Here is a 12,431-nt window from a genome sequence, read left to right as displayed (position 1 = left end):
AATTTGACCCCACTTATGGAAATACAAAATCTTTTTTTGGTTGTACGTATAGCATGAACTTTTAGATTTAAGTGACCCCTTAAGTTATAACCCCCTTCCCTTTCACCAAATAACTTTTGGATTCCACCAAAAGTTCCTAGCTTTACACATAAACACCGCGGTCTTATACTCGACTAAATCAAAGAATTTTAACAATTTAGACTGTATGAAAACTACATTTGTGTGATCCCTATACCCCATCTTGTGCACAACTCTTATCGCTCTCTTCTGTAATATGTACAATGGTTGAAGTGAACTCCTGTAAGTGTTTCCCCAGTTTTCAACGCCATACTCCAAATATGGCAAAATCAATGAAGAATACAAAATGCGCAATGCTTTAACGTCCAGCATATATCTAACCCTTGCCAATATCGATATATTTTTAGCTATTTTGTGCTGAACATATCTGATGTGAGATTTCCAGGAGAATTTGTCATCAACTATGACACCTAGAAATTTGATTTCATATACTCGTTCAATGTTGGCACCCCCAATTCTCAATTGAAGTTCATTATGTGGTCTACGATTCCCAAATACCATATATTTGGTTTTCTCCAATTTCAAAGATAGTAAATTACTATCACACCATTTCTTTATCTTCACAAATTCCTCTGAAACCCTTACCGAGAGTTGCCGTAGGTTTTCATCAGATGCCCAAATGGTAGTATCATCAGCAAACAAAACCACTTTAACAATTTCAGAAACCTTACATATATTGTTGATGTATAATATAAATAATTTAGGTCCCAAAACAGAACCCTGAGGCACTCCACATACAATGTCCAGCTCACTCGATTGGTATTCACCCAACTTCACAAATTGACGCCTCTGTGTCAAATAACTTCTGATCCATTTCCAAACCATTCCTCTGATCCCATATTTCTCTAACATATCCACTAATAGTTCATGATTAATTGTATCAAATGCTTTTTTTAGGTCAATAAATATCCCCATCGTATATTTTTTCTCATCCATAGCACTTGTAATGTCCTCCATCAGGTCAGTAATGGCCAAGGATGTCGATCTTTTCGACCTAAAACCATATTGGCAATCAGATAAGATTTTATGTTTGTCAATAAATGTGTCTAATCTGTTATTAAAGAGTTTTTCCAGAATTTTTGAAAATTGTGACAACAGAGAAATCGGTCTATAATTTGTGAGGTTGTGCTTATCACCAGATTTATACAGAGGAATAACCTTTGCTATGTTCATATTATTGGGGAACTGCCCAAGTCGAAGCGACATGTTAAACATATGGGTTAATGGTTTACATATCCCCTCAATTACCCATTTGACAGTTGTCATGGTGATACCATCACTATCACTGGATGTTTTGTTTCCACATTTGTTCACTATCTTTATAATTTCCTCAAAGCTACGATATATTGAAGCAGACGGTCCTAGTTTGCTTTTCCATTGTAGATTTGTCAGCCTCTGTTAGCAGAGGGAGGGGCAGCGCTCTAAAACTTGATTTCACTACTACCTCCTGACGGGTGCCAAAATATAGCTCCCAGAGCTCACCTCCAAAGTGAGCAAAGGGCAGTGGAAACAAACGCAGAACCTGTGATGAGCATTACTCAAAAGGTTTAGGTAGGTTCCTGTAATGGAACAACCCCTATAGCTATCAGTTACATTGTAAACAAATTCAGCCAAACACAAAGTGACACATTATGTTCCATGTGTGCGTCATCACTAATACACGCCTGTTTTACACATGGCTCAAGTTTTCTATGTTTGGACAGATAGATGCAATGTACAGTATGTTCGCATATATCTTGGAATCAAACTAAAAAAAAAAAGTTTTATGGATAAAAATTATGTAAGCTCAGATAACTGCATGGAAATGTGCACACAAAATCCTACACCTCCTCTTAGACATAACACTAAATTTTCAATTCAAAACACCGGTGCTCACTTTGTCTTTTGTATCTTTAATATTCTTTCCTCAGACAAACACCGAAGCAACTCTGGAAAGCACCAGACCACTGAATCCCACGCCAGCAGGTAAGCTGTCAGCTGCTGTTGGTTTGGTGCTGCACTGATGGAAGATTTCTATAAAATATCAGTTTAAATGGTTTAAAAATGTCATGGAGAACCTGCACCTCTTTGTTCTCCGTTTGATCAGTTCTCTAACCCTTTATCTTCATGTCTATGCTGTCATCTGTCTTTCCTATCATTGCCTCCCTTATATTTCTCTCTCCACTGCTCTGCCTTCTTTCTCCCTCTCCCCAGTGGCTCCACAGAAAGGCCGTCACAGGAAACCAATGGCGGCCTCAAAGACTCCGAGTAGCAAGGCATCTAAGAGGAAGAGAGCATTGGTGATTAGCGTGATAGTTATATTGATACTAGGCGTACTGGCCATCGGAGCATACTTCGGTGAGTTATAGTGTCTGAAAGTAGTTTCACATGCAGCAATGTGCTGGTCTGCCAAACAGGCCCCAGCTTCATATTTCTATCAGTTTTCGCTTGGATATTAGAGAAATATGTTTTGCAAAGGTGTAGAATTCATGCTGGGAATCAGTGTAATTCACTACTGTATAGTGTATCAAATATCTAGTCTGACCTTTGTTCTGCCCTTCTCCAATGTGCCACTCCTCTTCCCTGCAGTTAAACAGCTGATTGACAGTAAATACTTCTTCTGCACAAGCTCAGTGACGTTCATCCCAATAGAAAAGGCCTGTGATGGGGTAAAAGACTGTTCTAGAGGAGAGGACGAAACATCTTGCGTGTCACACTTTAAGGCTAACACTACCTTTCCAGGTAATTAAAACACCTGTTGTTTTCTGGCGTTGTCATCACAGACATAAACACAGCTGGAAAAAAACAACTCCTCTTTTCTTCCTTTCCTTCTTGCAGTGCGTCTCGCGACAGCTCAGCATGTCCTGCAGGTGTACAGATCTAGCTTAGGCTGGCGGAGTGTGTGTAGCGACGACTGGACTGAGCAGCACACACAGACAGCATGTACTCAACTGGGATACACATAGTGAGTTTACAGCCCCCATGGATGAAGATATGACATTAGATCCATCACATATATTGTGTTGTAATTTACTGACAAGCTTACATCATTACCTTCCTGTCTTAACAGTAAACCTCGTAGCACCAGCATCCCAGTGACCACTTTATCATCTTCCCTGAAAGTTGGACCGTTCGCAGCTGTCAAGCCTGGGACTACGGCCACACTCATACATCAGGCTACAGTTGATCTGTGAGGAAAAGAACATATTTGTCATCAAATTGAAAAATTAAAAGCTTTTAACCTCATGAGTGTGTCATTGCTACACAAATCTGAAGTGATCTAAAAAAAGAATCTGTGCTGTTTAGGATGGATGTTGACTTGGTTTTATATCCCCTTTTCTAGTCCTATCAGTTCCCTCAGTATCTTTCACAGCATTGTTTGCCAGATAAATCTTAACTTTTAGTTTCTTTCTCTCTCAGCTTTTACCCTTTTGCTTTCTACTGCCTTCACCCTCATATGTTCCTTATAAGCAGGACACAGCGTCTTTTCTCGCAGTTTCTCTTTTGTTTCTCTCTGTTTTATCTTCATTGAGGCAAAGTTCAACATGGGTTCAAGTTAAGTGAGGTTAGGTAAACATTTGACTGTGTGCTGTATCTGGTTGTGTGGCCATTTGTGGTACATGTGTAAATCTAAATGTCTGATGATTTTTTTTTTTTTTTGTTCCAACAGCAGCGTATGCAAGTCTGGATCTGTGGTGTCTTTGTCCTGTTCAGGTAAGTTTTGTTTTTAGAAAGCAGCCACCATCAATGGTTGTTTACAGCTTTTAATAAGGCAGACAGGGATTCATAGTCTGTATGCGATGGGTGGAAGACGATATAGTTGTGGGACCAGTTTCATATTAACAGGCCCATACATGTCTACAGCAAGCAGCAAATCTCTTTATTCAAAACTTACAATATGGTGACAAAAGGAATTTGTGCAAGAAGAAAAAACTAATCCGGCCACTATTATGAGATGGGTGCAATGGATTTAAATGGATTAATCAACAAAAGGCATGAAATCAAAGTAGCTTAAAATAGACCAGAGGAAAGACAAGGATTTCTGCAACTAATAAGATAACTTTTATTTGTCAGACTGTGGAGTGGTTGGCATCCAGGACCGTATTGTTGGGGGTGCAGATGCCTACATTGAGACCTGGCCCTGGCAGGTGAGCCTGCAGGAGGCTGGCCAACATACATGTGGAGGCTCACTGGTGTCCCCACGTTGGGTAGTCACTGCAGCCCACTGCTTTTCTGGGTCAGTATATACATTTCCAGTGAACTTCCTTTGGAATTAATATCTAATACATACAGTATACTCATATTTCCACTTCCTCTTTGATCACTTCTCTTGCATCTTGCAGCAGTAGAAAGGCACTGACTCACTGGAGAGTGGTGTCAGGCCGGACATACCTGACCTTGACGGGAGGTTCTTATGTCGACAAGATCATAGTGAATGGAGACTACAATGCGGCATCAAACGACTATGACATAGCATTGATGAGACTCAGCAGCCCGATCACAGTGGGAGGTCAGAGTTTAATTTAATAGCCACTAAAACACACTTAGAGCAATCGCATCCCCTCACTGACTGGTACATTTATTAGTATATTAGTTAACTGACCTGTTAGAGTCTGTTGCAATAAGGGCAAACAGTCATCTCAGGGCACTTTACGTGGTAATTCCCAGACTTTACAGTATTATGGGGAAAAACCCAGCAAATCCACCTTGAGCCATCACTTGGTGTCAGCAGGGAGGAAAAATGCCCTTTAATGGAAGAACCCTCTGACAGACTCCAACTCTTGGTGGGCGGCCTTCTGCCTCGACCGGTTGGGGTGGGTGGATAGAGGAGAGAGAAAAGAAGAAAAGCAACAAGACACAACAATCAAGCACTGGGCAGGTTGATGTGGCCGGTGACTGCTCATCAGAAACGTAGCGCTCCAGAGCCAGGGCTACCTACAGAAAGTACAAGAGAAAGAGAACACGCTAAGGGAGAGAGGGGACACAAAGTTAGTGATGTGTAATGGTGGCATATAAATGCATCAAGAGTGAGGAGAGAGGAGAGGAGAAGAGCTCAGAGCAATAAAGCAATACATTTCAACAGCAGCACAAGCTACCTTCCTAAATGATCACATACTTATCTAAAACAGTTTTAACAAAAACTGAATGCTGTTACTTGCATGAAGACCTGTTGCTGTTGACTGCATTAGCTTTAATCTGGTGCACCTACGGTAATAAACTGCCAGCTGAGGGGACTTACTTTACTATATTGCCCTCTAGTGGTGTATTTGTCATACAACAAGCTCTTCACCATAGATCAAAGTCAGCCAGTCTAATCACTTGATTGCTAACTTTACATTTAAAAAACTGCCAAAGCTATAACATAAATATATAATAAGAACTATAAAGTCCAAAATGTCTGTAATGAATGCAGTGCCTCTGTCTTCCAGAGTACCAGAGGCCGGTTTGCTTACCTCCTGATGCCTTTAACCTTGCTGCTGGATCTTCCATGGCTGTGACTGGTTGGGGATCCCTGCATGAAGATGGTGAGAAGCCTAAACACTACCTCTCATCATCAACAACCTCCACATCATGAACAGGAAAACACAGCATCTTTGAAGTTGCCACTGTCACTCAAATATTGCTTCTTTGTTCTGCCTTCAGGCAAGGTTTCCTCTTCACTTCAGATGGCTGAGGTCCCTCTGATAGACCGGGCTACATGTTCTAGCTCCACAGAGTATGGTAATATGATAACACCAAGGATGATCTGTGCTGGCTTCCCACAGGGGGGAGTGGATGCCTGCCAGGTAACAGATTCAACCGTACAATCAATAAAACCCAAGACTATGAATGAAAAGGAAGAATATTTGATATGTAAATAATACATTTAAACTAATAAACATACTGTATTTATAATGTACTACAGTCTAATTTGAAACTCTTTCAAGTTGTACTGTTGTACACCTGTGGTTCAGTATTAGCTGTATTTTGTAGAATCATCCATTACTGACTTTTTCTTCTGGCAAATAGTTTGGATATGAAATTGTAATAAAGGTGTTATGGTACTGTTATAATTCCAGGGGGACAGTGGGGGTCCTTTGGTGTACCTCACATCTTCTAAATGGAATCTGGTAGGAGTGGTGAGCTGGGGTGTTGGCTGTGCCCGCAAAGAAAAGCCAGGAGTCTACTCCAACGTGGAATCAATGCTCAACTGGATTTACACAGTCATTGAGGTACCACATAGAAAAAGTTTCAGCATTTAAAAAAATTTCACTTGCTAGTTTTTCAGTAACTTTCAACTACATGACACAGTCTGCCTTAAGAGAATGGAGTTTGTGCAGTTCAGCTGTGTGACTATGTGTGTATGTTTGTTGGACTGAACTAACTTCATTTGCTGAGGAAGACTGTGAAGCTCCAGAATACCAGTGAGCGGACCTTATGTTAAAACAGACTTAATGAAAATTACAGCATTAAGGTTTAGGAGATCACATCTCAACAGAATTATTTCCATTTAAGGGCTGTGTTTGTATTCAAAGAAGGAAAATGATTTTAAGAAAACAGAAAAACCCCTAAACTGAAAAAGAATTCATGTGAAAATGAACCTAAATGTTAACAACATTGTGCAATTGTTGCTTAGAGTCAGTTTAATTTGGCAAAACATTCAAATATAGACTAAAAAAAATCTGAAGTAAATCCAACCTAAGTGTTTTTACTTCATCTTTCCAGAAAAACCCCTAAGCTCCACCATCGTGACAAGTGGACTGAGACAGAAGCGAGACTCCAGCCCACACTGCCTTGGTCACACTGAAACTAAAATTAAGCCTTTGGTTTCATTGGGGGTGACTGCAGCCAGGAGTCACAGGAAGAGAAAGGGGAAGTGCTTCTCAGCAGAAATGCTGATGGACTGTTAAACACTGCAAGCATAAACACCACATTTACACGTCATGCACACACGCACACACATTTCATATTAACTTTCTCAGGTGTTATTTGTCATTTCAGGTTCTTATCTCAGGGGACAAGCATTTTTATGTACATACAGGTGACCATTAAAGGAAAAGCCATAAAGTTCATGTAACTGACCTGTAGTTGGTCACCTGTCTGTAGCTACTAGGCTTGCAGACTTCAGACATAATTTATTTGATTACTTTGTGCTATGACTTTGATGTGTGTTATAAGGGTTTATATGGTAAACTTCTAAATAAAGAAAGGTGACAGTGTAAACCAGTGCCATACAATGGTAGCAGAGATCAGTGCGAAGCCTCAGGTTAATATCATCATTATTGTTAGTGTTCAGAGTTTAATGCATTTAAGGCGTTGATTGAGTTGGTCTGACATTTGGCTCTGTTAACGGGCAAATGCATCCTTTTACAGCACAGATGGTTTGTTTAGTACAGTTTCATTTAGATGAGCAATTTAAGAAGAGTGAGTTACTTTCCTGTATGCGCAGATGAATCATGTAACTATTCTAATAATGCACTGAAGACTAACTCAAAGACTGTGTTCATAGTCCCTTCACATTGCCTTCAATGCTAAACATACACTATAAATGATACTTCCTCAAATTTGAATTTGAGTGAAATGAAGTGTGGTACAGTATGTTCACTTGTGCATTCAGGCAAAACCCCGCCATTATCTCATAATTCTGTTTGCAACAAAGCAAAAGAATTACTAGAAAATGACAGACTTACACAAACTGTATGACATTACAGAACAGCTGGACATGAATGGCTTTGTGTCACGGCCATTCAGCATGTTGAGCGCCACAGTGACTGGTACTATTTGACTGTATATATATCTTACATTTTGTTGATATGAATGCATCTATATATTGTAATATATCTGTATTTCTATTTTATAAATGTAATAAAGACATTTTTTAACTTGGGAGTTTGGAGTAGCTGTTATGTCAAACAGCTAATGTGGATATTTTTTGCAAGTGTATGTACTGGAAACAGGATCTCTCCTTGTTCTGTTCAGCGTTGTCCTCCTCTCAAACACACAACCTCTAACCCAAATATAAAAAAAAAAAGATGCCAGGGAACTGAACTTGTGTAAGTCATTATATAAACTGTAAACAAAGATGTACTTGTGCAAGAAAGTAGTCTCAAGTATCTGTCTTGCTATACAACATTTTTACAATATCCCAATTTTGAAAAATTCAATCCGCCTTCAGGCTTTTGACCCCTCTATGCAGTAACATGATTCTTCCATTGTCATCCTATGCCTCGGGTTTCCTCACTGGTGGACAGATGTCATTTTAGTTCTCAACAAGCCTATTTCTATGATTTTGCAGCCAAATCTGAGAGGGACACATAGACCTTAATTCTAAAAAAAAGACAGTTGACAATATATGAAAAAAAAAACATTTATTTCCTGAATATCAGAACAGTACAAAGGCCAGTGACAAAACTTTGCTCAGATCAGTAGCAGATTTGCTGCACCATTTAGTCCAGCAGGTGATTAGAACGGGTGCTTAACTGCAGACAGTAAGTCCTGGCTGTTAGGCATCTCCACCATGTCCCCATAGCATTTAACTTAGCGCTTTTACTCTGAGCAACAGTTAACTAACAACATTAACAAGTGTTGCACTTATGGTTATCTCTGTGCACGATGGCTGCGGCCTTTGAATGGGTTAACCTGTGTCAAGAAAAAAGGAGAAGATGGAAGAGGAATTAAAACGTTGTCCATAGAAAACTGAAAACTTAAAAGTGCCCATGACATGATTTTCCTTCTTTTCTGATTAATCTACAATGTTACAACGGTGAATTATCATCTTAGACGTAGACGTGACCTAAAGCTCAAAAAATGAGTTCTAGTTCTAATACTTCTATGCAGAAGCAACTCGGTTTACTGTATATACATTTCGCAAACTCTCGCTCACGAGACTAATGGGTATAATCTCCAGGCTGTTGCACATTCATGTGAGCTTGCCTGACATTCATCAATGCCATTTTAAAAGTGTAATTTTTTGACTACACAAGGCTTTGTGGATATGCACAGGGCCAGTGTGTCTGCCGTGTGTGATGTGTTGCTGTTTAACAAGCAGATTAACAACCCATGATGTTATTGTCGGTGCTATGCTACCTGTTGGAATTAATTTCACTGGTTTGGGACTGTATGTGGTCGTGTCGGCGAAGACACAGCGACCACTGGTTGGATTTACCAACCTTGAGGCTACTTGAAAGGGACTGATGCTTCCAATACTCAGTGAGACTTAACGGTAACTTTTAAAAAACAACATACGTCGCATGTCTGTTAATGCTTTGCTTCTCTAACATTAAAGAGAATTGTTGTAAAACTGGAGAAGTTACTATGTCTGCATTATGCCAGTAAAATATGGGGCTTCTCAATCACCTGCTTTGTTTAGAGTGTTACACATCTCTTTTCATCGGTACATATACCACTGTTTACCCATCTATGGAGGAGACATTCTAATTAATTAATGCTGTTGCGGTTCATCATGCTGTTAAATTTCATGTTCTGGCTTGAACATGTCAGGTAGGATTTGTGATACTGTAATTGTCAAAAACATATCTAATTTGTCAGTGTTTTTTGTTCCCCCGTTGATGTGTTTCCCCTGTTCAAAACTCAGTTTCATGTAGCGCCCCCCTCAGCAGGTGTGGTTAGGATAATGTTAAGATTCAAGTTAGAGGAAACACACTCGATGAGGAAACAGATTTCTACACAACACTGGCAGCATGACGTGTGCGTGTTCACGAACTAGCCTCTCATTTTTAGGAAGATGCACTCTGGTTTTATCATTCTGAAATAATTATAGACTATTTGGAGTTATGATGGGTGCAAAGCTAACCTGGAGGTACCCAAGATTAAACATTAATCAAGTGTAGGTACGCTCATTTTTGGCAAGCTAATACAGGGTGGGCCACGGAAAAGTAGCCCGTGTACTCAATAGTGTGGCACGAGAATTGGAGGCAGGCTACTTTTCCGTGGCCCACCCTGTATAAAATAGATTACATACAATTAAATACAGGAACCTACAATTAACTTAAGGAAACATGAATTCAGACTCCTCAGAAAACTAGATGGTTACAGAGTAATGCCACTTCACAGGTCAAGTCACTTTCATTAGTGGGGAAAAAACAAAACAAATCCACACAGTTTGTATCCCAGCACTCTAGACACATGCTCCTGTGCATAATTTCCTCTGGTGGCTCTTTACCTCATCATCATCATCACTGTCATCAAATGAAACTCCCCTAAATGACTGGCTCTGGCTCTGAGAGCTGTACCTAGTGAAGGACGAAGACGATGATGCTGCTCTGCAGTAAGCAAGATAAAATAAGATCAGAATTTTTAAATATGAGACTGGTGGATCAAAGAGAAAGAGATACAAAATATATCATACATACAGAGTGTGAATTACAGGGAGCTTTTTGGGGGTCGGTTGATGATTGTTGGACACCCGTGTATAATGGGTCTGCGCTATGATGCGGCATCAGTTGCTGCTTGCACTCGTCCTTATACTCAATAACTGGAGGCTTGTTCTGTCTCTGAGCTAATTATCTCAGTCACCAAATTAAATTATGTTTGCTTATTCATACAAATAACAAGGTAAACACCTTGTCAGCAAACAATTTGTAAAAGGCTTGACCCCACCCCACAAAAGACACAGTGTAATTCAAATCCTGTAAGAGTGTATGCATATACTGTTTCACACCTATTAATTATTTTCTCCCATAGGAAACTAGTCCACCATGCTGTAAACAGAAACAAACCTACTTTGGAGGACGGGTAGCCTTCATTGCTCGCGAATCTTCAATGGTCACCTGAAGATAGATCAAGATGAGAACCAAGGCTGAAGGATGTTACAGTTCACAGATTCAAAATAAGGAGGTGTTTAAGTTTACTCGGTGTGTGTGTGTGTGCTCATTTAGCTTACTTCATCTATTGTGTGGGATGTGCTGGGTCCAGTCCGAGAAGATCTCTGGGACGGAGCTTGAAATGCTGAAGAATGAGGAGTAAAAAGGAGGGAAAACAGGGACATTGAAGGAGGGGCCAGGGTGAAAGCAAGGAAGACATTGAAAGACAAGCAGAAGGACAAGATGGTAATAAACAAATTCACACACTGATGCAAAACAAGATATATTTCGGTGCATTCTCTCCGTCTTGCATATTGGCATCTAGACATCATTACACGTGTACACAAAATCTCACAGTCTGCTACCTTGCAAAATGTTTCTGCTTTGGGTTGTTGTTGAGGATTTCTGGGAACGACCCCGCCCCGCTGGCTTTGATTCAGCGGCAGCTGTACCTGAAGGAACAAACAGTGGAACCAGGAGTTCTGATAGGATACCTCCACAACATCATTTTATACTAGCAGGTCATCCTTATTGTATGAAATATCAAAACATGACTCAGGAACTGGATGTCATTCAAAATAATGAAAAAACCAGGGCTGCTAGAAGCAGAAGTAGATTCTGTTAACACAATCTGAGCCTGAACCACTGCTGCATTAAATATAACTGAACTACATAAAAACTGCTATTCTATTACCATATGCCATTAAAACAGTGTTCCTTACTTTGACACTTTGACAGTCTGAAAATTACACAAACTGCAATAAGCTCTTTCAGTTCTCTAACTACTTATCTTTTGTAAAAGCTGTGAAAGGTCAAAATGCAAACATAACTATCCCAAAGCAATCTACTCCAAATAACTGTAGCTCACTCTTGCCTTCATAATGAGACTTTTTGTAAAATCCCAATTAATGGCATTTTCTGGGTTATATTGAAAAGCAGCTGCGTGAAGTGCCAAGTTTGAATTAGGGCTGACCTTTGTTTAATTTAATGCTAGTTTCAGGTTAAACAGATCGACATCTGCCCCTCATTGTGCATTCCAGTAAAATATATGCAAGTGTGCCCAAGGCTCCAGGCTCGACTACTAGTAGTGAGCCAAATGTAGTGTTTAAATTTGCTGCTAATATTCCAACATGTCTACTACGTTACCATAACATTTGATAGTAAGCCTATATCAGTATCTTTTAATTTTCTCAGATGATCTGAAACATTATCTGGTGGTTACCAGAGAGCTTGTCTTGCTGTACTGGCAGCAACCAAACGTAACTGTTAATGATACATTTCAGCAGCAGTATATATTTAGTTTCTGATAAACTCATGTGTGTTACTTCATATACAATTAACAAATGTGCATATTTCTGCATCTGTTTATGTTCAGGCACATGCATATATACCACATATATGCTCTATTTGCTCTCTGTCATTGCCTTGTCCCAATACTACATTCTTGAATAAACCTCTAGAACTTCTGTTTCTCTTGCTGCACTTCTATTCTCACTTCATCTGTGACAAATAATATAACTCACCTCTCCCCCTGCCCCGGCCCCTGCCTCCTCGCCCTCTGCCTCGTGTAGG

At 39.9% G+C, this 12,431-nt stretch overlaps 2 protein-coding genes across 3 annotated transcripts in view; one reads left to right on the top strand and one right to left on the bottom strand.

Moving 5' to 3' along the window:
- LOC109960250 (transmembrane protease serine 4-like) overlaps nt 1–7,809 on the top strand; it is a 15,280-nt gene extending 7,471 nt beyond the window's left edge. For both annotated transcript variants that reach the window (XM_020600207.1, XM_020600206.1), the window contains exons 2-13: nt 1,989–2,043; nt 2,272–2,415; nt 2,647–2,799; nt 2,896–3,022; nt 3,128–3,247; nt 3,728–3,771; nt 4,132–4,294; nt 4,401–4,567; nt 5,487–5,582; nt 5,701–5,843; nt 6,117–6,269; nt 6,763–7,809. In XM_020600207.1, coding sequence (XP_020455863.1) covers nt 2,304–2,415; nt 2,647–2,799; nt 2,896–3,022; nt 3,128–3,247; nt 3,728–3,771; nt 4,132–4,294; nt 4,401–4,567; nt 5,487–5,582; nt 5,701–5,843; nt 6,117–6,269; nt 6,763–6,774 — 1,290 coding nt within the window. In that variant the 5' untranslated portion in view covers nt 1,989–2,043; nt 2,272–2,303 and the 3' untranslated portion in view covers nt 6,775–7,809. The remainder of the gene's footprint in view (nt 1–1,988; nt 2,044–2,271; nt 2,416–2,646; nt 2,800–2,895; nt 3,023–3,127; nt 3,248–3,727; nt 3,772–4,131; nt 4,295–4,400; nt 4,568–5,486; nt 5,583–5,700; nt 5,844–6,116; nt 6,270–6,762) is intronic.
- A 605-nt stretch (nt 7,810–8,414) lies between these two features.
- Nucleotides 8,415–12,431, bottom strand: part of mre11a (MRE11 homolog A, double strand break repair nuclease) — a 9,312-nt gene continuing 5,295 nt past the window's right edge. Inside the window, 6 exon segments of the mRNA XM_020600189.1 lie at nt 8,415–8,676; nt 10,220–10,319; nt 10,780–10,826; nt 10,940–11,004; nt 11,225–11,311; nt 12,383–12,431. The exon segment at nt 12,383–12,431 is cut by the window's right edge and continues 13 nt beyond it. Of these exon segments, the coding sequence (XP_020455845.1) occupies nt 8,635–8,676; nt 10,220–10,319; nt 10,780–10,826; nt 10,940–11,004; nt 11,225–11,311; nt 12,383–12,431 (390 nt within the window). The 3' untranslated portion in view covers nt 8,415–8,634.

The sequence above is a fragment of the Monopterus albus genome, unplaced genomic scaffold, assembly GCF_001952655.1.
Source record: "Monopterus albus unplaced genomic scaffold, M_albus_1.0 scaffold45.1, whole genome shotgun sequence".
Classification (NCBI taxonomy): Eukaryota; Metazoa; Chordata; class Actinopteri; order Synbranchiformes; family Synbranchidae; genus Monopterus; species Monopterus albus.
Note: the sequence above shows the minus strand (reverse complement) of the source record. Positions and strands in the feature narration are given on the sequence as shown.